Here is a 26,150-nt window from a genome sequence, read left to right as displayed (position 1 = left end):
TGTTTACTGAGATCTTGATCTCTGGAAAAACCCATCCTTGCCTTTGATCTGTTTCTCTTTGTTACATTTGGTTTTCCTGAAGCCTATTCACCAACTGGTTGGTCATTGGATGAGGCTCATGGTTTTCATTTATTTTGTGAACCACGTCTCACTTTGAACACACCTGTAAAGCCAGGTGCTCCTAATGACGTGTATTTGCTCCTAATAAAGCTCAAAGAAGAGGTCTAATTTCTTTCTTTCTCAGAGCTGCCATCTCTTCCTATTGGGCAGACCGTACTTTTCCTGTTTTCTGTCCAACGGATGACTTCAAGGATTTCTTTCTAAAGATCGTTTCAAATGCCTTCTAGAATTATCAATGCACTCTACCACAGATATAATTTTGTACCTATTATAATAACAGCAGGTGATTTCCTACCAAAAGTGTTGGTCTTTGGGTCAACTTTAAAAATGAGAATAATATTTATCATTAATGAGATGCTTTGTCTTTTACAGAATTCTTTTGCATAGCTTGAAGTCCTAAAGAGGTATACAGAAAACCTTTTGTATAAACTTATTTGTTCCTTGTAGGCTTGTAAAAGCTCACCTGTAAAACCAGGTGAATTGGTTGGTTTGTGTATAGGTATATTTTCACTAATGATTCAATTGCTTTAAAGTTTATTGTTCTGTTGGCTTATCTATGTCCTCTTAGGTCAGTTTTGGTGTTTTTATTGTTCTAGAAAGTCATTATTTCATTTGCATTTTTAAATTTATGGGAAGAAATCTGTTTTTCTTGATTTTAAAAATCTTCACTTTATTTGTGTTTAAGTTCTACTTTATTTTTCCTAATATTGTTATTTTTATCTTTCTTTGATCAAAATTGATAGAAGTTTATTTATTTTATTCTTTTTCAAAGGGTTGCTTCTGGTTGGCTTCTAATTTATAAATTTCTGCTCTCTATTATTTAGTTACTTCTACTTTATTAGGGTGTATTTTGTTTTTATTTAAAAAATTACTGCATTGAAAGTTTACCTCATTAATTATTGAAGTTACCTGTGTTCCAATATGTTGACTCCAACCTTATAAGGGTTATTAATCACTGAAAAAACATTTACAATGGAAAACATAATTAGCATTACTTTCAATATTTTCAGTGATAAATGCTTTTATGAACTGACAAGCTCCACAATTGGCATGGCTATATGACATTAGTCTTATTAAAGTGGACAAAGATATTTAAATAGTTTAGTTGTTATAACTCCTACTAAGCCATTTTCTTGTTATCATCTTGTCCAAAATATGGCTATTTATTTATTCTCATTAAATTCACAACTGTGGAAAACTGATACCTGAGATTATGTTATAAACACAGCATTTGTGGTACTCTATTTTGGAGATTAATCCTTTGTTGATTGCTTTGTTTGAAACGACACACGCACCCAATGCTCATTGCGGCACTTTTTCAATAGCCAGGACATGGAAGCAACCTAAATGCCCATCAGCAGAGGGATGGATAAAGAAAATGTGGCACACAGGCACAATGGGATATTACTCAGCCATAAAAAGGACAAAATAATGCCATTTGCAGCAACATGGATGGGCCTAGAGATTATCATACTGAGTGAAGTAAGTCAGACCCAGAAAGACAAATATCATGATATTGTTCGTATGCAGAATCTAAAAAATGGTAACTAATGAACTTATTTTCAAAACAAGAGTCACAGATGTAGAGAACAAACTTATGGTTACCAGGGGATAAGGTCAGTTCAGTTCAGTCGCTCAATCGTGTCCAACTCTTTGAGACCCCATAGATTGCAGCACGCCAGGCCTCCCTGTCCGTCACCAACTCCTGGGGTTTCCTCAAACTCATGTCCATTGAGTCGGTGGTGCCATCCTACCCTCTCATCCTCTGTCGTCCCCTTCTCCTCCTGCCTTCAGTCTTTCCCAGCATCAGGGTCTTTTCCAATGAGTCAGCTCTTCGCATGAGGTGGCCAAAGTACTGGAGCTTCAGCTTCAGCATCAGTCCTTCCAATGGACACCCAGGACTGATCTCCTTTAGGATGGACTGGTTGGATCTCCTTGCAGTCCAAGGGACTCTCAAGAGTCTTCTCCAACACCACAGTTCAAAAGCATCAATTCTTCGGCACTCCACTTTCTTTATAGTCCAACTCTCATATCCATACATGACCCCTGGAAAAACCACAGCCTTGACTGGGGTGAAGGGGGATAAAATTGGGAACTGGAGATTGACATATCCGCACTGTGCTGTGCTGAGTCGCTCAGTCGTGTCTGACTCTCTGCGACCCCGTGGACTGTAGCCCGCCAGGCTCCTCTGTCCGTGGGACTCTCCAGGCAAGAACACTGGAGTGGGTTGCCATGCCCTCCTCCAGGGGATCTTCCCAACCCAGGAATGAAACCAAGGTCTCCTGCATTGCAGGTGGATTCTTTACCAGCTGAGCTACCCGGAAAGCCCAGCATATACACACTACTATGTGTAAAATAGATAACTAATAAGAACCTGCTGTATAGCACAGGGAACTCTATTCAGTACTCTGTAATGGCCTGTGTGGGGAAAGAATCTAAAAAGAAAGAGTGGAGACATATATATATGATTCACTTTGCTGTACATCTGAAACTAACACAACATTTTAAATCAATGATACTCCAATAAAAACTTTTAAAAAATAAAATAAAAATTAAAAAACATTCATGGTACTCTATGTAAATTTGTCTACTGCAAGTTATAATAATAGCAATAAAGAAAATGGTAAAGACTAAAGAATTTGGGGAGATGATGCAAATGAAATTGCACTTTCTAATAATTGGTGTGAAATCATTGCTGCTTTTAACTTGCACACCATCTGTATTCTGAGGAGGACTTAACACCATACATTGGTGGTAAAGCTGGAATCATGACTGTTGATGATGCATCAGGACCTGTAACATCCGGTTGGGTCTTTATGGAGTCAAATAAATGCCTCATGAGATGAAATAGGAATATTAAATGAAACTCTTCCTAAAGAGGAATTCTCATGATCCCAATGTGTATGGTAATATACGTATTTAAGGCTAGAAATAGATCCTTCTGATCCTGTTTCAGTTGCTTTGCATGGTTTTGATGTATAGAGTTTTCACTTTAGCTCAATTCTCAGTGTTTTAAATTTTCCTTGTGATTTTTTATTGTAGCCCAATAATTATTTAGGATTATAGTTTGAGTTGTAGTAATAAACTTTTCGAGATGTATGGTTATTTTTTTTATTTTATTCATAGCTTAGTCCGTTTTGGTTATATACACCTGATTGATTCTTGGTATTGATTGAGACATCTGTGGCTTAATGGGGCTTCCCAGCTGGGTGAGTGGTAAATAATTTGCCTGCCAATGCAGGAGACACAAGAGATCCCTTCGATCCCTGGGTTGGGATGATCTCCTGGAATAGGAAATGGCAACCCACTCCAGTATTCTTGCCTGGAAGATTCCTGGACAGAGGAGCGTGGCAGGCTCCAGTCCGTGGGGTTGCAAAGGGTCAGTTACAACTGAGCGCACGCGCGCGTGCACACACACACACACAGTGACTTAATAGGTGGTCATTTAAAACTACATTTCAAGCTTTGATGGAAGAAGATTGTGTGTTCTCTATTACGTGTAGGCTCTTGTACACATATACAGGCACACAAATGTACATACACACAGAGGACTAGATAAAATTTCAAATTATGGAGTGCAAATATTAAATGGCATTACCAATTTTTTGGGTTACTTTACCTGTTAGTTTCTGGGGGTACATTAAAACCACTCTCTAAGACTGTGATGTCAATTGCTGTTTGTAAGTTTGTTATCTTTTGCTTTAATATTTTGATGCTTTGTTATTAAGTACCTACTAGCTCAATATTGTTAAAAATCTTCTGAGTAAATCCTTCCTTTACTTATTAGGTTACTCACTAATGTCCCTACTTTAAATATTTTTCTTGTGGCTCAAAGTCTATTTTTTCTTATATTCCTATTGCTATTCAAAATAAACTTCATTTTGAACATATGTTTTTTCTGTATCTATGTTTTCCACACCTGTATTTTCCAGACATATTTTTTCCCTAACCATAATTATCATATCAAATCAACTGGGTAATTTTCCTTTAACTGTACATCATTAAACCACATGTAAGTAGACTTTCTATCTTTAATTTAAATTTTCAAATATCTGCAGTTTAAGGAGAAGGATAATTATATGTGTTGTGCATAATGATATATTTGGACTTTGCTGTCTGTTTACTACACTTTTACCTGGTCTCTTCAGTTCTCTTTTCTTGTCATATTTTCGCTTAGTCAAATTTTCCCTTCATTTTTTAATATATTATCGTATATTCTCTTTCCATTTTTTTGTGGTTACACTTCAGTTTTAATAAGATTACCTGATTAAACAGGATCCTGTCCAGTCTACCTTGACTCACATCTCAGGAACATTTTCTTGCATAATTTTGTAGTTGTATGATTTTTTGGTACATAACTGAAATTCTGAGCTCAGTTACCCTTTGGTAAAATGGGGATAGTAAAAGTGCCAACATCCTAGGCTGTTGTGAGAATTAAGTTTGTTAATATATGTAAAACGTTAAAATTACATTTGGTATCACAGTAAACATATTGTTTTCTGTTTTATTATTGTTTTGTTGTCTTCATGAATAATATTTAAATTAAAAAAATTTTACCTGCTGTCTGCCAATTTCAGAATTATATCTTTTTACCTTATAATTTAGACCTGATTTGTATTTAATTTCCTCCACGAGTTAGTTTTTAATTTTTGCAAATGATGTGTACACAGATTTCCAAACATGCTTACCATTTTTTCCTCATTGTTACTTCTTCTGTTTCCTCTTTTTTCCAGATTGTTTTCTTTTTAATGAAATGTCTAATTTAGTGGATACTTCGGGAAGGGAGGCTTCCGCTGATAAATTCTCTTGATCTTTGTGTGAAAATGTCTTTGAGTATTCTCTTGAATGATTATATCATAGAGTATAGGAGCTGAAATTATAATCATATATCATCTGCTGCTACTGATTAGTCACGCAGTCATGTCTGACTCTTTGTGACCCCGTGGACTATAGCCCACCAGGCTCCTCTGTCCATGGAATTCTCCAGGCAAGAATATTGGAGTGGTTTGCCACTACCTTCTCCATGGGATCATCCCACCCCGGGATTGAACCCACGTCCGCTGTGTCTCCTACATTGCAGGGGATTTCTTTACCTGGTGAGCCATCGGGGAAGCCTTATCATTTGGAAGGTATTATTTCATTACCTTCTGTTCTCTTTGGTGAAGGAGAATTTCATTGTCACTCTCGTTGCATTTTGAGTTAACCTGACTTTTCTCTTAACCTGTAGTTACCATATTTGAATAGAAGTAGCTCAGCAGTTGAAGATGTGTTGGACCTACTTTTGGAAAAGATGTCTCCCAGTCAGTGGCTGTTGTTGTTGCTGTAGCCCAGTTGTGTTTGACTCTTTGCAACCCCATGGACTGCAGCACCCCAGGCCTCCCTGCCCCTCAACAACTCCCGAAGTTTTCCCAAGTTCATATCCATTGTATCAGTGATGCCATCCAGCCATCTCATCCTCTGATGCCCTCTACTCCTTCTGCCCTCAATCTTTCCCATCATCAGGGACTTTTCCAATGAGTCGTCTGTTTGCGTCAGATGACCAAAATACTGGAGCTTCAACTTTAGCATCAGTCCTTCCAACAAGTCTTTAGGGTTGATTTCCCTTAAGATTGACGGGTTTGATTTCCTTGCTCTCCAGGGAAATTCCAGGAGTCTTCTCCTGGAAGTTGGAAGGCATCAATTCTTTGGCATTCTGCCTTCTTTATGGTCCAGCTGTCACACCCATATGTGACCACTGGGAAGACCATAGCCTTGACTATATGGACCTTTGTCGGCAGAGTAACGCCAGAGGTAGGAAGATACTATTCAGTTGCAGTTCTGCCATTAATATTGTCTTGTGATCCTGGCAGGTCTTCTACTTAGTTCTTGCATTTAGAAGTAGGGCTCTGTATCTGCTCCCCACTGTTTAGTATTTCCATAGGGATAATGTGAAAGACTCCATAGGGAAGAAAAACATTCATAGCAAAGATTTTACTTTTTATAGCAAAAGAAAACTTAAGCCAAGAGAAACATGTGTTCATTATTATTAAAGAGCTGTGTGAACATGGGCGTCTTGTCATGCTAAATGAGACATATACAATTATAGCTTACTCTCTTGCAATTACATCTTTTAAATGTAATGAGTCATAATTGATGTACTTCCTGCAACAATCCTGCACATTGTTCATCAGTGTCCAAGGGTTTCTGATCTTGATTTTTATAGATTCATTCCTGTTTGAAGATGTGTGTGTTCCTCTCTCTCCAGTAGTTCCAGGGGAAGGCATGGGAATCCCTCTGCAAGCTCTCCTTGTGGTCATGAAAAAATAATATTTTTAAATTTAGTTTAATTTAATTTTTTAATTGAAGTATAGTTGATTTTGCAATGTTGTAAAGTTGGTTTTAGGTGTACTGCAAAGTGATTCAGTTATATACGTATATGTGGGCTTCCCTGGTGGCACCGTGATAAGAATTTTCCTGTCAATGCAGGAGATTTGGGGTTGATCCCTGGGTTGGGAAGATCCCCTGGAGGAGGAAATGGCAACCCACTCCAGTATTCTTTCTTAGAGAATTCCTTGGATAGAGGAGCCTGGCGGGCTACAGTCCATGGGGTCGCCAAAGAGTCAGACTGGACTGAGTAACTGAGCATGCGCACACACACACATTATATATATATATATTCTTTTTCAGATTCTTTTCCCTTACAGCTTATTACAAAATATTGAGTATAGTTCTCTGTGCTGTACAGTTGGTGCAGCCACCACTGAGAAAAGTATGAGGATCCTTAGAAAACTCTAGAGTCACCACATGATCCTGCAGTCCCACTCCTGGGCATATATCTGGAGAAAACCACAATTTGAAAATATACATGCACCCCAGCGCTCACTGAAGCACTATTCACAATAGCCATGGCATGGAAGCAACCTAGACATCCACTGGCAGATGAATGGGTGAAGAAAATGTAGTACATACATACAATAGAGCATTACTTAGCCATAAAAAGGAATGAAATAATGCCATTAGCAGCAGTGTGGATGGACCTAGAGACTATCATACTCAGTGAAGTAAACCAGACAGAGAAAGATAAATATATGATACTACTTATATGTGGAATCTTTAAAAAAATGATGCAAATGAAGTTATATACAAAACACAGACATAGAAGACAAACTTAGCGGTTACCAAAATGGGTGATGGGGGAGAGAGAAATTAGGAATTTGGGATTAACAGATAATGCACTCCTATATATATTAATAACATAGATAACCAACAAGGACAGAAGTCATATTTTAAAGGTGAATTTCACAGTATACCTTAGTGTTGGCCTACAGAGGCTCGTGTGTCAAGGAAAGAGAAACGAAACTCACAATTGTGTTTAGCAGTTTTGACTGATAATGAAACAGAGTACACATACTCGCCTTGCATTGAAAGCACTCTGAGGCCACTTAGAGGTCTTGTGAACCGTGGACATTCCTCATTGAGGCCCAGGACCGAGAAACGCCCCACTGCCGTATTTCTGCCATCCTGCCACGGCCGGTCCTGCTGCTCCCAGTTCGTGAGCTTATTTCCTACGATGCGTGGGCTGGGACACCTGAGCCGTGTCACGCACCCCAGCACGGCGGTGTCTTCCCCTGTGGCCTGGAGGGTGGAGATGGGAGAGGCCGAGAGTCCCTGTTTGGGGGCCTCTTCCATGGAGTCATAACAGCTCACAAGGATGGAGCCTTTCTTCATGCCAGGAATCTGAGTCAGCTGCTTTCCGCCCAGTACTCTCTTTAATCCTCACATTAACTCTGGGAGGCAGGCACCAGAGGCAGAAAGGAGATGAGGAAACAGGCTTAGAGAGCTTAGGTGTCACAGCTATTCCGCGGAGAGGTGGGTCCACGGGGCGTGTACTTGGGCACCGCCCTGTCTCGCCCTGGCAGCCTGCCGCCCGTGGAGAAGCATGTGAGGTTCGGAAGTCTGCCCGTGGTCGCCAGGACGTCTTGACGTGCCCGGTGTCATGCGACCTTCACCCGGACCCAGAGACCTGTGCTGAGGTCCTGCTTGAACCTTATCATCTCGTGTGGACTGTCTCAGATTTACACTGTAAAATCGGACAGTGATGAGGGTCACTGGGGGAGCCAACTGAAGTGATACATGAAAACAAGTTGTGACAGTTACGATTAGTGTGACACATGGCGACTCTGTGCTGAGTTAGCGTAGAAAACTACAAGAAGGCAAACCCCGTAACTCGAGGATTCCTCAGCGTGCGTCTAGACTTCCTGAATCTTGGTCTAGCCTTCTCCACCTCCCTAGCTCAGCGATTGTAGAACCTGAATGTGTGTTTGAAGCATGTATGTAGTTTCTCCTGTCCCACAGAGTGAATCAGCTATATGTGTACACTCTTGTTGTTCAGCTGCTAAGTCGTGTCCAGTTCTTTGTGACCCCATGGACCAGCACACCAGGCTCTCCTCTCCTCCACCTCCCAGAGTGTGTGCAAATTCATGTCCATCGAGTCAGTGATGTCATCCAACCATCTCATCCTGTTACCCCCTTCTCCTTTTGATATATATGTGTGTGTGTGTGTGTGTGTGTGTGTGTGTGTGTGCATATAGCCCCTCTAACTCAACATTGTAAAGCAACTATACTCCAGTAGAAAAAAAATTTCATAAAAGTAGAACATTTCTTTAAATGTGTGAAATCTCTGAATAAAAACTGTTTATTAAAACAATATTTAACATGATGGAGGTTCATAGGCTAGAGGTTCAACCCATATAACTTGAGCCACCATGTAAATGTTAATAGGACAAAGTTCTTTTCCAACAGATTTACAGGAGAAAAGATATTAAATCTGTTTCACTGTTGCACGTACATACTTACTAAATTGGGCACATGTACACATGCACATACACACAGATGCACATGTAAATGACACTTCAGGATGTAAGCTTCATGCAGGAAGGGAGTTTATCTGTTGACTCACTGTCTAGAACAACGCCTGGCTCATAGTAGGTACTCAATAAACAATCATTGTTTAAATAACTAAGTAGTATTTAGAGATGCTTTTTGTTTCCTCTGACTTTAACCACGTGGTTGGGAAGGCAGTCATCTATGCTGAATTTTCCATGGTTTACATTTGTTGTCCTAGTGCAGGTCTTAGCACTGTGCCCTTTCCTTCTCAAATATACTGGTTTGTATGGTGGTTTCCTCAGTCACCCCACTTAGGATGCATCTGCTATTATTGCACCAGTTTAGAGTGGTGTCATAGGCCCTGTTGCCCCAAACCTACGAGCTGTGGCTTCGGGGATGAGTTAATGAGTCTCTCTAACTTCAGTTATTTCATCTGTAGGGTAATGACAGTACACTAAATCCCCTGCATACAAACAAGTTCCATCCTGAGAGAGCATTGATAAGTCCGGTTTGTTCTCTCCCACGAAGTTAGCCTAGGCACCCAACTAATACAATCTGTATTAGTACAGTACTGTACTGTCCTAGGTTTATAATACTTTAGCACAAATAATACATAAAAAACAAACACAGAAAATAAATCACTTTTAATCTTACAGTACAGTACCTTGCAAAGTACCGTTGTAACAGCCCAATACCTGGCATCCAGAGGCTGGCATCAAGTGAACAGGCAAACGGAGTCCCTGACTGGCGGAGGTGGGCGATGATAGAGCTGAAGGATTGTCAGCAGCAGGAGATGGAGGGCGAGCTTTAGTTTCAGTCCTGCCTGACGTCCATGGCACAGCTTCTGGTTCCTTGCTGGGACCATACGTATGTTCACATCTTTGGAAGTTCACAACTTGACAGTTCGTATGTAGGAGACTTACCGTAGCTTCCCGATTGGGTTGTTGAGACAGAGTTTATCCCCTTAAGAAAACTTGCTCCCTGAGAAAATGTGGTTGGCCCTTGTAGGAGCGCAGACGTCCTGTTTCCTTCTCCAGAGCCTCGTAGTATGACGCCACAGAAGTGTGCCCTGTCCAGTGGTTCTGTAGCCAATTGTCAGATTGCCTAGCCGTTCCTGTCTCCAGGTGCTGGTGTTATGTGTAGGTTTCTCTCTAAATTGTGTGTATTTCAATGTCCAATGTTGCCTACACTTAAGAAACCATCATGCTGCTTTTGTAAGCTAATTTGCAATGCAAGAGAAAACTCGTTATTTTAACCCAGGTTCCTGCCTTGAAACCCAACACTCAGGGTCAGGGGTCAGGTGAGTCCTTCTCTGCACCAGCAACCTCTCTTCGCTAACCCCCTCTGGACACCCCCTGAGCTTTGGGTCTACAGTGTCATCAAGGTCCCTAGACATGTCTGCTCACACCTGAGCAGGGGAAACACTTTTTTTCAGCATATTTCCAAGTCCCTTTGTACATTGTGTACAAACAGGGTTCCTTTAGAAATCTGGATGGGAAAGAGTTTTAAAACAAAGTGCTACTCAGAGTCCTTACTGCAATTTTAAAACCACCCGCCGACCCTCTCTGAGCTTCCCAGGTGGCGCTAATGGTAAAGAACCTGCCTGCCAGTGCAGGAGGTATAAAGAGATGTGAGTTCGATCCCTGGGTCGGAAAGATCCCCTGGAGGAGTGCATGGCAACCCTCTCCAGTATTCTTGCCTGGAGAATTCCAGGGACGGAGAGGAGCCTGGAGGGTTACAGTTCACGGTGTCCCAAAGGGGTGGACACAACTGATGTGATTTAGCGTGCACATGACCCTCTGTATCACCAGATCCTTAGGCAGAACCGCATGTTGGTTGAGTGTACGTTTTCTCTAAGAAAACACTAAAATGGTGAGAAGGAGGAACGATGAGAAATCCCAGCCCCCTCCTTTCTACCTGACTGAAGTTTCCGTTCTGCTGGATTGGGAAGGATACCCTGTTGGTACCAGCTGTTCCTGCTCGGGAGAATGGGCATCCTTCTTTGTAACTTCTCTGGTGAACTGTCTGGAAGGCAGGGAGGATGCTGCCTCTAGCTTGAGCTTACGTTTTTCAGGGAATTAGAAAATGCATAGGCCTGCGTGCAAGCTCCAGCCCAGTCCCTCCGTGCCCTGCGGCCCAGGCTGAGTTTCTGCAGAGCTCTGTGTCACTATCTGACATGGCTGTTTTTTGGCTACCCTGGACTCAGTATCCTTCCCTCCTCGAGGTACAGTCTCCTGAGATGGAAACCATGTATCTTTGTGTTTGTCTACCTCTGTTGAGCTTGGTATGTTCAGAGATAAAACTTAGGGTGTCTACATTGTTTTATATTTTCAGTTGTTTCATATCTATTATCCATGTTGCTTTTCCTGGAAGTCTTTATTGTGTTTTATCTTATTCTTAACCTGTTTCAAGAGTGCTAATAGTTTTGCCAAAAGGACTGTTTGATTGGATAGTTAATGTATGTATTGAATGACTTCACTCCCTCCCCAGCGATTTTGTTTGCTGTTTTTTTCATTTGATCTTGCTGTTTTCAATTTTGAGTTTTGAAGTTTCCAGGGATTGGACGAAAGCGCATCATTGGCAGGACTCCAGTCTTCCATTTCCCCCCTCAATGTGTTAGTAGGTTGGACTGCTCTTTTGATGAAACATAATATATATGATGAAGGTGGAGCTGTAAGACTACATAAGGATCCTTAAGATGCAAACATCTTGATGTTCCTTGAAACCCTGGTGGTCTTTGCAATGAAAGGCAAATGGTATAACACTTGGTTGTGCAAAGAGCTGGTAAAAATCAGAAGTCGGAGAGGAGGCAAAGTAGATGAACATGCTATGATTCTGGATGGTTTGGGAAATAGTGTAATTTACCAAATAGGGCAGTCTCTTTGTTTAGCCCAAGGCTCCAGTGTACCCATAGGTCCCCACCATCTAAATCACTGGTGATTGGATACGAGCAACCACTTGATTGAAAAATGAAATCAGGTAGCAATTACTGGCAATTGTGGATTCCTTTCCTACCCTTTGATCTACTTATTTTAAGCAAGTGGTCAGTTTATTTAGAAGGCAGGCTCTTCAAGGATTAAAAACCAAACAGAAAATAAAACCCGGGCACAAGGTGGGTGGGTGGGTGGGGTAGGCTTCCTGGATAGCCTCGTAGAACTTAACAATGACAGTGAGCAAATGGCAAAACCCCAAAGCAGCATCAATCATTTACTAACACGTGGGCTGAAAGACAAATGCCAGGATTTAGCATCTAACTCGGGGTGGGGAGAGGGGCGGGTGGGTGTTAAAATAAAAATTGCTTTCAACTCTTGGCCTGCAGAGAAAGTTGTGAATCTAGGTTACAGAATCTTATCACCTCTCCCCCAGCCCAGAGCTTCCTCCCTCTGTGCTGCAGCAGGCGCTGCAAAGGGTCTGTTCTGTAAACAGTCACCAGAACTTACTAAGTCCCTGAATTCTGAAATTCCCCCTAAACAATCACTGCACACTAGAAAGTGTTTACCCTCAGAATGATTTTTTCAGACCCAATCCTTTCTTGGTCATCCCTCTTCTATCACTAAAATGGAAAATGAAGGAAAAGAGAAAAGATGAGGGTCCAGAGTCACAAGGAGATGAAGCCTAGTAAAATTAAAGATGTAGCGGGACTTTCCTGATGGTCCAGTGACTGAGACCCTGTGTTCCCAATGCAGGGGGCCCGGGCTCAGTCCCTGGTTGGGGAACTAGATCCCACATGTGGCAACTGAGGAACCTATATACCGTGACTAAGACCTGGCACAGTCAGGTAAATAAATATTAAAAAAAAAAAAAGATGCCCAGCATTAAAAAAGGGCTTTGAGATCTGCTTCATAGTCATACAATGAAAGTGGGCAGGCAGCGTGAATGCAGAGCAAGTTCTGTGATGACTTAGAGCTGCAGTTCACATGAAACACACCCTGAAGACTTGTCTAAATAAGAATACTCGGTGTGGCCAGGGCTCACGCTCAGCATTTTGCCGTCAGGGATCCTATTTCCTACCTGGCTGTGTTAGAAAGCCCCCTGGATCACTATACTTGGTGTTGGGAGGCACGTATTTCATCCCAGGGCATTGTATCTGCAGAAATACTTTGACTGTCCAGTGTCACTGTTATTTCCTGGGACAGGGCTGCTGCCTTGGTGGGCTGTGTGTGATGAGTCCCTTCAGTCGTGTCTGACTCTTTGAGACCCCATGGACTGCAGCCCGCCAGGCTCCTCTGTCCATGGGATTCTCCAAGCAAGAATACTGGAGTGGGTAGCCATTCCCTCTCCAGGGGATCTTCCCACCCCAAGGATCGAATCCGTGTCTCCTGCATTGGCAGGCGGATTCTTTAGTGCTGAGACACCAGGGAAGCCGGGTGGTAGGCTGTGGGTGGTCTTCTCCAGGCTGTCTGCATGGTGCGGGCTGTGTCTTCCACCTCGACTGCACTTTGCTCATAGAGTATTTTGCAGAATTGATATGATACAAGCCTCACATTGTTCCTCTGTTGGCTGTCCTAGACCCTGAGTGTGCTGATAGCAAGAACTGAACATCCTTGGGACCCATCCCCCTGTCCCCTCCCAGCTGTAGCTTCAAGAAGGAGAATGTGACCCGTTACCAGGGCATTCTAAGTAATCTACTTCCTTGGCAGGAAGTCATCAAGGCTTTCAAGCACATAATTGGTTTCAGTTTTTTGAAAACTAGTTAGTGGTAAACAATTGAATGTAAAATTCAAAACCATGAATAACTCTTAAGTGAGAAATGAGAAATAGGATTACGGAAAAGTACAGTGTGTGTGTATTTGTTTGTTTATTTATCTGCCGTTTCTTCACTGTTTTCTCTTTCCTCCAACTTCCAGGACAATTTCTTATCTTGGAAAGGAAGAGATCAATTTACTTTTGACAAGATCATTATGCAGAATGTATACTTTACATAGATGCTATTAGCCGTCTCTTTCATGTCAGTTTCTTGGACAATCCCTGGGCAAAGAGTGACCCCCTTGGACTACAGAGGTAGCCCTCTAGCAGATGTGGCCCAAGCTTGTCCCTTCATTGGCATAGATTTGGGGGATGGGGATGGGGAACACATGTAAATCTATGGCTGACTCATGTCAATGTATGGCAAAAATCACTACAATATTGTAAAGTAATTATCCTCCAACTAATAAAAATAAATGGGGAAAAAAAAGAGATACTGGAGGGTTCTAGAACCTCCACGAGGCACAGGATGAGGGGGCTGTATCAGTGGACTATTTGTTTTGCCCTGTGGTTCCTGAGTTCACCGCCATGGTTTAGCCTCTTCAGCAGCCCAGGGAACTTCCCTTGTGACCTGTGTGCCCTGCGCTGATTGGGGGGGCAGAAGCCTGGGGGCCCCCCTGGGCGTGTCTGCTAGCCCCCCACCCCCACCCCAGGACCCGTGAGCCAAGGAATCCAGTGCCAGGAGCATCTTCCTGGCCACCCCAGCCCTGGTCAGAGCCTTGTTCCTCCCAGGCACCTCCGAGGGTGGGACTGAACAACTCTGTCATTTGAAGGAATAGCTTGTTATTGTTTTCAATTTGTGACTTTTCTTGAAATCCAGAGAAATAATAGTCTTTATATATACATACATATGAGCTTCCCATGTGACTCAGTGGTAAAGAATCTGCCTGCCAAGCAGAAGACATGGGTTCAATTCCTGGGTCAGGAAGATCCCCTGGAGGACGGAATGGCAACGCACTCCAGTATTCTTGCCTGGGAAATCCTGTGGGCAGAGGAGCCTGGCAGCCTACAGTCCATGGGGTTGTAAAGAGTCAGACATGAGTGAGCAACTGAGCCTGCACCCATGTCTAAAAAGAACAGTGAGAGAAACGGAATGGACATTTCCCCTGGCCTCTGCCAACCTCATCTTCATTATAGTCTTAGTTGCATCTTAAGATTGACTTTTGGAATTGAGCTCTTGACAGGTGGCAGACAGCCTGGACCTAGTGGTGCCTGAGTAAGGAGGGCACCTGTGAGATGTGAGTAGGGAGGCAGGGATGGGGGAAGCTGGCAGGTGAGCTGGAGGGCCACTCCTTGCCTCGGCTAAAGCTGGCTGTCCCCCTGATCACATTGGTATGGGTGAGGGACAGAGGGCCCAGTCTGCTGATTTTCCAGGATAAACCAGACAAGAGTATTTGTACCTACAAACTCAATTTCCAGATATTAGCTCAATATTTTAGAACACCAGACAAACAAAACAAAATAGCCCTGAAGGCCATAATAGCCCATAGCCTGCCAGTTTGCAACCTCTGGTCCAGGCTTTTTCATGTTACATGAAGTTTTGCTCCCAGGATATAGACTTGGTTTATTGAAGGGATCAGAGTCTGTTGTCTGAGACAGTTAGGGTCACTTGGAATTTGTTGTGTATTCAACTTAATAATAATCAAAATGAGTGCCATTCTCAGAGTGGGATGGTGTTACAAAGAGAGTCAGTACAACTGGTGACATACTGTTACCATTGATGAAAATGGGAAAGCTGTTATGGAATTTGTTTGTGAGAGATTTTCATGTTTTACCCTTCAAATAGGACCCTGTGCGTGCAAACAGTGCTGGGGAGGCCATCAGGAGGCCAGCACATCCTTCTTATGCCTCTGACATTTGGTTGACCAATAGACCATTTTAAGTTACAATTCGACGACATTAAATACATTCACAATATGCCACCATCACACTTCCAGAACTTTTGCATCTTCTCAAACAGAAACTCTGCATGTCAACCAACAAGTCCCCAGCTCTCTCCTCCCAGCCTTGGGTAACCTCTATTCTGCTTTCTCTCTCCATGAAATCGATTGTTTAATGTAGTCAATATCAGTTGAATCAGGCAGTATTTGCTCTTTTGTGTTTGGAGACAGTAAAGATATTACTTTTATAGTGTAGTGCTTACAACCTTAACAAAATTGAAACAGGTGCAAATAAACCTTTAGTGTAATCAGATATAAACCAGTGGGCTGTGTGTTCCATTGGGAAATAAAAGAGAAAAGTTAAAGGTTAAAGAAGACAGAAAAGTTGGCAGTAGGAAAGTGATTGTCATTCAGTCGCTAAGTTGTGTCTGGCTCTTTGCAACACAACCCCATGGACTGCTGCACGCCAGGCTTCTCTGTACTCTGCTATCTCCCCGAGTTTGCTCAAATTCATGTCCACTGAGTGGATGATGCTATCTAACCATCTCATCCTCACATACTTAGGGGTGAATTTTCTAGGTCAAATGATGTCTTTGTTTATCTTTTTGAGGAACTTCCAGACTATTTTCCAAAATGGCTGCACAACTCATATTTTCACTTTCGTATAAGGGTTCTGATTTCTCCACATCCACAAAGACATTTGTTATTTTCTGTCTTTTTGATTATAGCCATCTTGGTGGGTGTGAGACCCATAGATTAATTAGAAGTGAGTTGTTAGGTCTCTAAGTTTAGAGGTTTTTTTAATTTTCCATATTTTACTGATTTCCATTTCGACTCCATTGTGATCAACGAATATATCCTATATTATTTTAAATTTAATTTTTTTAAGTTTGTTTTTGTGTCCCAGGAAATGTTCTGTCTTGGTATATGTTCTGTGGATTCTTGGAAGGAATGTGTATCTGCTGTTGTTGGTTGATCTTCTATAGCAGCAGTCTAAAATCTTTTTGGCACTAGAGACCAATTTCCTGGAAGACAATTTTTCCACGGACTGAGGACGGGGGGATGGTTTTGGGATGATTCAAGCTCATTACATTTATTGTGCATTTTATTTCTAGTGTTACATCAGCTCCACCTTAGATCATCAGGTATTAGATCCCAGAGGTTGGAGACCTCCGTTCTATAGAATTAGATCCAGTTGGCTGTTGATCTAGCAATTATTGAGACAAGAGGTATTGAAGTTATTAACTATAATTATGTATTTGCCTATTTCTCCCTTCAGTTCCATCAGTTTTTGTCTCGTATGTTTTATAGTTCTGTTGTTTGGTGCATATGCATTTGGACTTCCCATGTTTTCTTAGTGGATTGATCCTTTTTATAATCATCCAATGTCCCTCCCTGTCTCTGGGAAATTGCTTTGCTCTGAAGCTTACTTTATTGGATATTAGCGAAGCCCATTTTCTTTTGATCTTTTGATTAATATTTTTATGATGTATTCCCTGGTGGATCATACTGTAAAGAATCTGCCTGCAATGCAGGGGACTTGGGTTTAGTCTTTGGTTTGGGAAGATCCCCTGGAGGAGATGACGACCCACTCCAGTATTATTGCCTAGAGAATCCCGTGGTCAGAGGAGCCTGGTGGGCTACAGTCCATGGGGTTGCAGAGTTGTATACAACTGGGCGACTAACACTTAATGATGTAACGCTTTCCATTAGTTAATTTTCAACCTGCCTACCCCACTGCATATGAAGTACAGGTTTTTTAAAGACAACCTATGGCTAAGTCATGCTTTTTATTATATTCTGCTAATAGCTATCTTTTAATTGATGCCTTTAGACAGCCTACATTTTTTGGTAACTATTGGTGTATCTGTGGTGTTTGAGATTTAAAAAATCTGTCACTTTTTATTTTCCTTTCTGTTTGCTCTCTGTTCTTCATTTCTCTGTTTTCTTTTTCTGTCTTCCTGTGGGTTACTTGACACTTTTTGGGACTCCATTTCCATCTATCAATAGTGTTTTTGAGCTTTGTATAGCTTTTTTTTTTTAAGTGATTCCTCCAAGTATTATATATTGATATATATACATATATATGTATATCTACAAAATGTATATGCATATAACTAATAACAGCTTACTGTTGTTGTCGCTTACCACTGTGAGTGTGGAAACCTTTCCCCCTGAATGTTTTTTTTTCACTTTCCCCACTTAGTTGTCTTAAACATTTTCTCTATATACATTGAGAACCACATCAAATGGTGTTGTAATTTTGGCTTCAGTGGCCAAGCTGAATTTAGAAAATTCAAGGGGAGAAAGAAAATGTATTGAATTTGCTTGTATTTTTACTCTTTCCACTCTCTTTTCTTAATCCTTGATGTTCCAAAATTCCATCGCTTTCCATTTTGAGGGTTTCCTTTAGCCATTATTTTAGGGCAGGTCTGCTGGCAACACATTTTCTTAGTTTTTTTTCAAATGACAATGTTTTGATTTCTTTTTCATTACCAAAGGTTGGTCTCACTGGATATAGAATTGTGGGTTGGCATTTATTTTTTAACACTGTGCCTCTTCCTGATCGCCTGCACAATTTTCAAAGAGAAATCTGCTCAAATTCTGTTTTCTCACCTATAGATAAGGTGTCCTTTCACTATCTACTATCAAGATTTTTTTTTCTTCTATATTTTCAGAAGTTTGAGTATAGTTTCTCTGGATGTGCATTTCTTTGGGTTTCTCCTGTGTGGGTCTCACTCATCTTGATTCTGTAGATTTATATTTTGTGCCCTGGGTTCCCTGGTGGCTGCCTGCAATGTGGGAGAATCTGCCTGCAATGTGGGAGAGCTGGGTTGGATCCCTTGGTTGGGAAGATCCCCTGGAGGAGGGCATGGCAACCCACTCCAGTATTCTTGTCTGGAAAATCCCCATGGACAGAGGAGCCTAGTGGACTACAGTCCACGGAGTCACAAGAGTCAGACACAGCTGAGTGACTAAGCACACATATTTTGGGCCAAATTTTGGAAGGTCTCAGCCATTATTTCTTGAGTAGTTTTCCACTCCGACCCTTTTCCTTTTCTTTTTCTGAAACTCTGATGACTTGAAGTTGGATCTTTTGCTACAGTTTTACAGGTCTCTCACGTTCTGTCTGTTATAAGTCTGTTTTCTCACTGTCATTCAGATTGGTTAATTTTTCTCATTCGATCTTCTAGTTTATTAATTCTTTCCTGTTTACTAATTCATCCTTCCAGTTGACTAATAATCTGCTTTTATTATTATAAAATACAATTAGCCAATTGTATTATAAAATACAATAAGCCAATACAATTGAATTTTTAAAAATTTCAATTGTTGTATTCTTCAATTCTAAAATCTCCATAGGATTTTTCTTTGTATCATGTATTTCTCTACTCAAGTTTTAAATTTCTTTTCTCAGGCTTCCCATTTTTAAAATTTGTTTCAGGTGTGATTGTTGTTGCTCATGCAACATTTTTATCATGGCAGTATTAACATTTCTGTCAGATGAATCTAACATCTCTGTCATTGATGATGGTGGTATCTTTTTTAAAATTATTATTATTCAGCTTGCCATCTTCTTGGTTCCTGGTACGATGAGGGATTTCCTGTTGGAATACAGACATCTGGGATATTATGAGACCAAAGGTCTTATTTATACCTTTTGTTTTAGATGGCTTCTTATGGCACCACTCTGGTGAGGGTAGGGTGGGGAAGGGCTGCCTTATCATTACTGCCAGGTAGGCGTGGATTTTCAAGTTCCCCACTTCATTTCCATTGCCCACTGAGGGTCTGCTTATTACTGCTTCATGGCCATGGGAGTCTCTGGTCCTCACTAGGTCTACACTGATTCTATTTATTTTTAGTTAAATTCTCTTACTTGGTCTTTATCCATTAGAATTATCATGCAGCAATAGCAGCTTGTTGATGTATCTGATCAAAATGGTATTTACTATTTTCTCACTGTTTCTATTGCATGTTGCATTTTATTTTTAAAAATGTATATTTGATTGCTCTGTGAATGAAGATACCTACATAGGGACACTTTTGTGACCCTATGGACTATATTGCCCACCAGGCTCCTTTGTCCATGGGATTTCCTAGGCAAGAATACTGAAGTGAGTTGCCATTTCCTTCTGCAGGGGATCTTCCCAACCCAGGGATCAAACCTGCGTCTCCTGAGTCTCCTGCATTGGCAGGCAGATCCTTTACCACTGTGCCACCTGGGAAGCCCCCATGATTCCTGTGTAACCCAAATCTTGTCCCTGTGTTTTCCTGAACAGGATTCCATCTGTATCACAAGCTTCCCACCATAGTGCCTGAGAGCTGCCTCCTCATCATGGTGGGGCTTCTGCTGGGGGGGATTATCTTTGGAGTGGATGAGAAGTCCCCGCCGGCCATGAAGACTGATGTGTTTTTCTTGTACCTCCTCCCACCCATCGTGCTGGATGCGGGCTACTTCATGCCCACCCGCCCGTTCTTTGAGAACATTGGCACCATCTTCTGGTACGCTGTGGTTGGCACGCTCTGGAATTCCATTGGCATTGGGGTGTCGCTGTTTGGGATCTGCCAGATCGAAGCCTTTGGCCTGAGTGACATCACTTTGCTCCAGAATCTTCTCTTCGGCAGCTTAATCTCAGCTGTGGACCCCGTGGCCGTGCTTGCCGTCTTTGAGAACATCCACGTCAACGAGCAGCTCTACATCCTGGTCTTTGGAGAGTCCCTGCTGAATGATGCCGTGACAGTGGTGAGTAGCAAGCTCACGCAGTGTCGCTCCACCAGGCGGGGCCCCGCCTACCGGCCCTGTGCACAGAGCGGGCGTCTGAATGGTCCCCAGCCCCAGCGCTGGGAAGGGCCCCTCGCTTGGTTCCATACTCTGCTCTCACTGTCTTAAAATTCTCAATACCTTTATTATTTGTTATTTATTCATGGACTTCCCTGGTGGCTCAGTGGTAAAGAATTTGCCTGCCAATGCAGGAGACACAGGTTTGATCCTTGGGTCAGGAAGATCCCCTGGAGGAGGGAATGGCAGCCCACTCCAGCACTCTTGCCTGGAGAATCCCATGGACAGAGGAGCCTGGTGGGCTACAGTCCATGGGGTCTCAAAGAGTTGGACACGACTGAGTGACTAAACAACAATAACAGCAACAACAATTTATTCATGATTATATAAGGGCGCCTCATCTTCATTTGCTTGGATCACACCAGCTGTGTGGCTCATCCTGTTTGCACAGCTTTGCTGCTGCCAGAGGAGCTTTGCTGTGACTATGGCCTGTGTATCCTGGGGGCTTCTCACTGTGGAGGTTTCCACAACAATCGTCTTTGATCATAAGTCGAAGGACTCAAGAGTAGGTAGCCACTCTCTTCTCCAGAGGATCTTCCCGACCCAAGGACTGGACCTGGGTCTACTGCATCCCAGGAGGATTCTTTACCGTCCGAGGCACCAGGGAAGCCTGTGACGTGTGTAGTACAAGTGAAATGATCCAGCCCGCTGAGTGCCGTTCTCCATCTGGGGATGCTGTGTTTTTTATTTCCTGATTTGAAGCAAAGTTTTCATTACCCAGCTCACTTCCTATTCCTACTCAGCCAGCAGACTTTGGGTCCTCATTTTTCCGTAGGTAGGTATTAATTCAGAAAATGCGAATTGTTTTTAATTCTCACTAATGGACGCATAATTTGAGTCAGAGGCTCTTACGAGCTTAATGCGAGCAGAACTGAACTGCTTCCCGAGCTCAGGCAAGAAGCCTCTCTCCTCACCCACGCAGCTGCATGGAGCTCCTCCACCAGTCAGGGACACTCAGGTGACCTTGGCGATGTTAACCAGCCAGCGAGTGTTGGCGTTGCTGTCTTATGTTAGCCAGGCTTCTGTAGCAGTGATGGTGATAGGATCATAGTCAGTAACCTTTTGTGAATGTATATCTTGTGTCCAGAGTTTTTATAGCAGCCTATGAATTTAGATATTCTTCCCATTTTGCAGATAGGAAAATTGAGGGAAATATTAAGTAAAGTGTATTTGAGTAACTTAAATAGTTTATTTTACCCCCTCTGTTAGTTCCTATCCTTGAAATGATGTTCTTGATTTGTTCAAAAATTCAGATAGATTACAAGGGAAAAAAAAAATCAGTTCCCTTCAGTTTTATTGTGTATGTGAAACTTAAGAGTACCTGGAAAGAGTCCCTTTATCTGAGTTGGAGAGAGGGTCCTTTAAATAATATCTTCTCCTGTATGTTTGAGCTTCCCAGCTGGTGGAGTGGCCAGAAATCCTCCAGCAACGCAGGAGATGCAGGTTCCATCCCTGGGTTGGCAAGATCCTCTGAAGAGGGAAATGACAACGCACTGCAGTGTTCTTGCCTGGGAAACCCCGTGAGCAGAGGAGCCTGGCAGGCTACAGTCCATGGGGTTGCAGAGAGCTGGACACGACTGGGCACACACACACACACACACACACACACACACACACACACAATATTTAGTATCCTGTGTGTAGGTCATGGGGCATCGGCTCTTCAAAGACAGGTTACTGTGATCAGCTTCAGAAGCAAACTGAGACCATCTTTTTAATAATTCAGTTAAAGTTTACAATAATATGACATCCAAAATAAAAGTTAACATAGAAACCAGCATTGTTCTCTGTTAGTCTGTATTCACACCCTTGACCTGAATAAAATATCACCTTTAAGGATATTCGTTAACTCTGTGTGGATATTATTATGTAAAAATAATTTTCTGATAAGGAAATCCCATTTTTAGAATGTTGTTCAGTTGCTAAGCCGTGTCTGACTCTTTTGACCCAGTGACTGCAGCATACCAAGCTTCCCGGTATCTCACTGTCTCCCAGAGTTTGCTCCAATTCATGTCCATTGAGTTGGTGATGCTATCTAACCATCTCATCATTTTTAGAATAGCTGAGAGCTGTTTTGAGACAGTGAAGTCACCTCATTAAAGTAACAAAATCCACTTCATTTATTCCATTATTCATTAATAGTGGTTAGTCATTCACTCGCCAGTATTACATTGTAAGTGGGAAACTGCCCTAGTGATGAAGATGTTTTATAACTCTTTCCAACTGCTGGAGGCATCACGTTTTCTGTGCTGACTGATGTTCGATGTATACACTGTTACCAGGAAGACTGGAGATTTTAGTTGAGAATCTTGGATCTATTTAGTGTATAGAAAACCTCACCAAGAGAGAGCAGTATCCTGTTGCATTGCTCTTAGGAATAGGGTAGCATCATCAGGTCTGTTTCAGGATGACCTGCCACGTCTTTACACGGCTGTCCCTTCTCTTCTGAGATTTCACATTCAGTCACCTCAGTGGTCCAGTCTTTGAGTGTATCAAGAATCAGACCTCATGGAGTGCCAGGCTGGGCTCCCTGTGTTATTCGGCAGCTTCCCACTAGCTTTCTATTTTACACATGATAGTGATACATATCTATGCTGCTTTCTCCCTCTCCTTCCCCTGCTGGGTCCACAAGTACATTCTCTACATCTCCATTCTTTCCCTGTAAATAGATTCATCAATACCATTTTTCTAGAGTCTATAAATATGTATTAATATGATCTAGAGGAGTGGGATTGGGGGAAGGAAGGGAAGCTGAAGAGGGAGGTGATATATGTATAACTATGACTGATTTGCCTTGTTCTATTGTAGAAACCATCACAGCATTGTAAAGCAGTTTTCTTCCAATTAAATAAATTTAAAAAAGAAGAATCAGATTTCACACAGATATAGAGAATGGATTTCTGGACACAACAGGAGAAGAAGGTGGGCTGGGTGAATTAACCAGGTGTTAGGAACAATTAGAAAATGATGTACAAAATTAGAATTTTGCTTCCCAGTCAGGTATCCTTAAAGAATTGAGGAAGAGATGTTGAGGGCTTTCCAGGTGGCTCAGTACTAGAGAACCCACCTGCTAATGCAGAGATGTGGGTTCGATCTCTGGGTGGGAAAGATCCTCTGGAGCAGGAAATGGCAACCCACTCTAGTATTCTTGCCTTGGAAATCCAATGGACAGAGGAGCCTGGTAGGCTACAGTCCATGAGATCACAAAGAGTCAGACATGACTGAGCACAAGGACTGACTCAAAACAGATCATATCAAATGTTAATATATACAAGTATTTTGAAAATAATAACAATGAATAGAAACATTTGAAAGTACCCAGTTTTCACATTAGCCCATTTAAAAATTGAGCAAACAGGCTCTCTTGGCTTTTCAGTTTTCTAAAAATACAGTTGTCAAGTTGAGGTCAGCTTTGCCCGGACAAGCTAGAGACATAATTGTAGCCACGTATGTAATATATATACATATACTGTATATAAATTATAGCTTCAAAAGCACCTTTCTGTGTAGATTCCCTTGTGGTAAAATGAAAAGATTTAACTGAAATGAACTCACCATGGGGTTATGGCTAGTTGTACCTAAAAGAATTTTATCTCATGCTGATCGCTAGGTATCAGGTTCAGTGTACAACAGGCAGGAGGTTATGGAAAGCTCTCTTGTTGTCAAGGTAACGTCTCTACCTAAGATCCTTTCTCCTAACGTGGCCCAGCATCCGAGGAAGTTGAATGATCAAATGGGAGCTTCTGCCAGCTCAGTGAATGTGGAGAGCCTGTGACTCAGCCATACCCTTTGCAAAACCTACAGGGATATGAAACACAGAATATGCAGTTGATAGCATGATGGATGGAGCTGCCAGGATAATGTTTTGGGGAAGTTTAGGGTGTATGCCAGTGAGTTGATCCTTAGGAATGAGTACCTGACTTCCTTTGGAGACATCATTGGTGTGTGGATGAGGTGGGGTGGGGAGATGAGATAGAAAGAGGAGAAGTCACAAGTTCTTTGCACAAGGAATTTCTCATTCCTCAGAGGAAATGAGGTCAGCATTCAAGAGACAGCGCCAACAACACAGGAAGTTTCCCCCCCAGATGCTGAATGGTTTGGGGGATCACCTGTGTTGCAGGAAGGCAGAGGGAAGGACGATTTGCAAGGGATGTCAGAGTCCAGAAAGGCCAGAGGAGAACAGCAGCTTCAGCTGAGCCATGGAAGACAGATAAAGTTTCCCCTGGTTTGCAGACTGGGTTTCTGCCAAGAGAAGCCAGGGGCAGGGGTGCATAATTACAATGTGCTTTGTGGAGCAGTAATGAGACCCTGTCCTAGACTGCAGGTGTTCTAATGCATTTTTAAAAAATGCATCAAGTGGAGACTTCCCTGGTGGTCCAGTGGTTAAGATTCCACGCTTCCAATGCAGGGGGCACAAGTTCAATACCTGGTTAGGGAACCAAGATCCCACATGGCTGCCATGGTGCAGACAAAAACAGAAATGCATCAGGCATATTCAGCCTTCTTCCCAGAGTCAGCCAGCCAACAGTTTTAAATTGAAGAGTGGGGAATGGAGCATGCTCAGTCATGTCCGATTCTTTGCAACCCCATGGGCTGTAGCCCACCAGGCCCCTCTGTCTGTGGGATTCTCCAGAAAAGAATACTGGGGTGGGTTGCAATTTCCTTCTCCAGGGGTCTTCCCAGATCAGGGATGGATTCTGTGTTTCCTGCATTGGCAGGTGGATTCTTTACCACTGAGCCACCAGGGAAATCCCTATGATCATAGGAAAGAGGAAAAGTTCCCTGAAACCTGCAAAGTGTAGGCTATAAAGGACCATAAATGAGGAGAAAAAGAGGGAAATGGCTCTTTGCTGGGATACACCTGATTAGAAGCGTCTCTGCCTCATTCTCATGGTTAAAATTGAAGAACTGACCCAAAGGTGGGATACCTGGATTCTGGTATCGCCTCTGATATTTCGAGTGCCTGTGGATGAGTGGGTTTAATTTTCAGTTTCTCAGAAACCCAGGGAAGGTGTCACATGGACTGTACCCTTAAGGTCTTTGTCCCCATGTCCCATCAGCCGACTTTCCTGGAGATTCTGGCTGCAAACATCACAATGAAAGGAAGCAGAGGATGTGCCTGTCTATATGTCACTTTCTGGTTTCGTGAAAAGAAAAAAAAAAAAAAGTTCAGGAGTGAGGCATTGCTTCCAGTGCCGTGTGCTCAGTGGTCCTTAGAAACGTGTTTGAAAAGAGGTGTGAATGCCTGTTATGTTGGAATACTAAACTATGTAAAAGACTATAGATTTTTCAGAAACTGAGCACCGGCGTAGTCTCATCACTTCGGAAGGACAGATATGTGTGAAGTTGCAGCAGATACACACATACAGTGGCTGCTGCCTCTTTAAGAAAACCTGATCAGGTCTTACATTTCATGAGAGGTGCGTGTGTAGGCAGGACAAGGAGGGAGGGACCAAGTGAGGACCTCAGTGACAGGGGAGGAGGATGTCTTCAGGGCAGAGACCACTATGGACAGGCAGACCGACCCCACAAGGAGGCCTTGAAAGGTCGCTAAATTCACAGCCGACACCAACAAGCTTCCTCTGTGACACAGTCCATATTAAGCGTTGGGAACGCATGCAGGGCATGTTGAAGGGTGACCAAGTCTTTTTAAAATAATCTTTTAGGGTCTAAATAAGCAGGGTGACAATATTTATAAC

General features: G+C 42.4%; 1 protein-coding gene across 1 annotated transcript in view; it reads left to right on the top strand.

Moving 5' to 3' along the window:
• SLC9A2 (solute carrier family 9 member A2) overlaps nucleotides 1-26,150 on the top strand; it is an 85,145-nt gene that overhangs the window by 5,710 nt on the left and 53,285 nt on the right. Inside the window, exon 2 of the mRNA XM_065929658.1 lies at nucleotides 19,892-20,355. Within this exon, the coding sequence (XP_065785730.1) occupies nucleotides 19,892-20,355 (464 nt within the window). The remainder of the gene's footprint in view (nucleotides 1-19,891; nucleotides 20,356-26,150) is intronic.

The sequence above is a fragment of the Muntiacus reevesi genome, chromosome 3 (assembly GCF_963930625.1).
Source record: "Muntiacus reevesi chromosome 3, mMunRee1.1, whole genome shotgun sequence".
Taxonomy (NCBI): domain Eukaryota; kingdom Metazoa; phylum Chordata; class Mammalia; order Artiodactyla; family Cervidae; genus Muntiacus; species Muntiacus reevesi.
The sequence above is the reverse complement of the archived record's forward strand: the minus strand, read 5'-3'. Positions and strand labels throughout refer to the sequence as shown.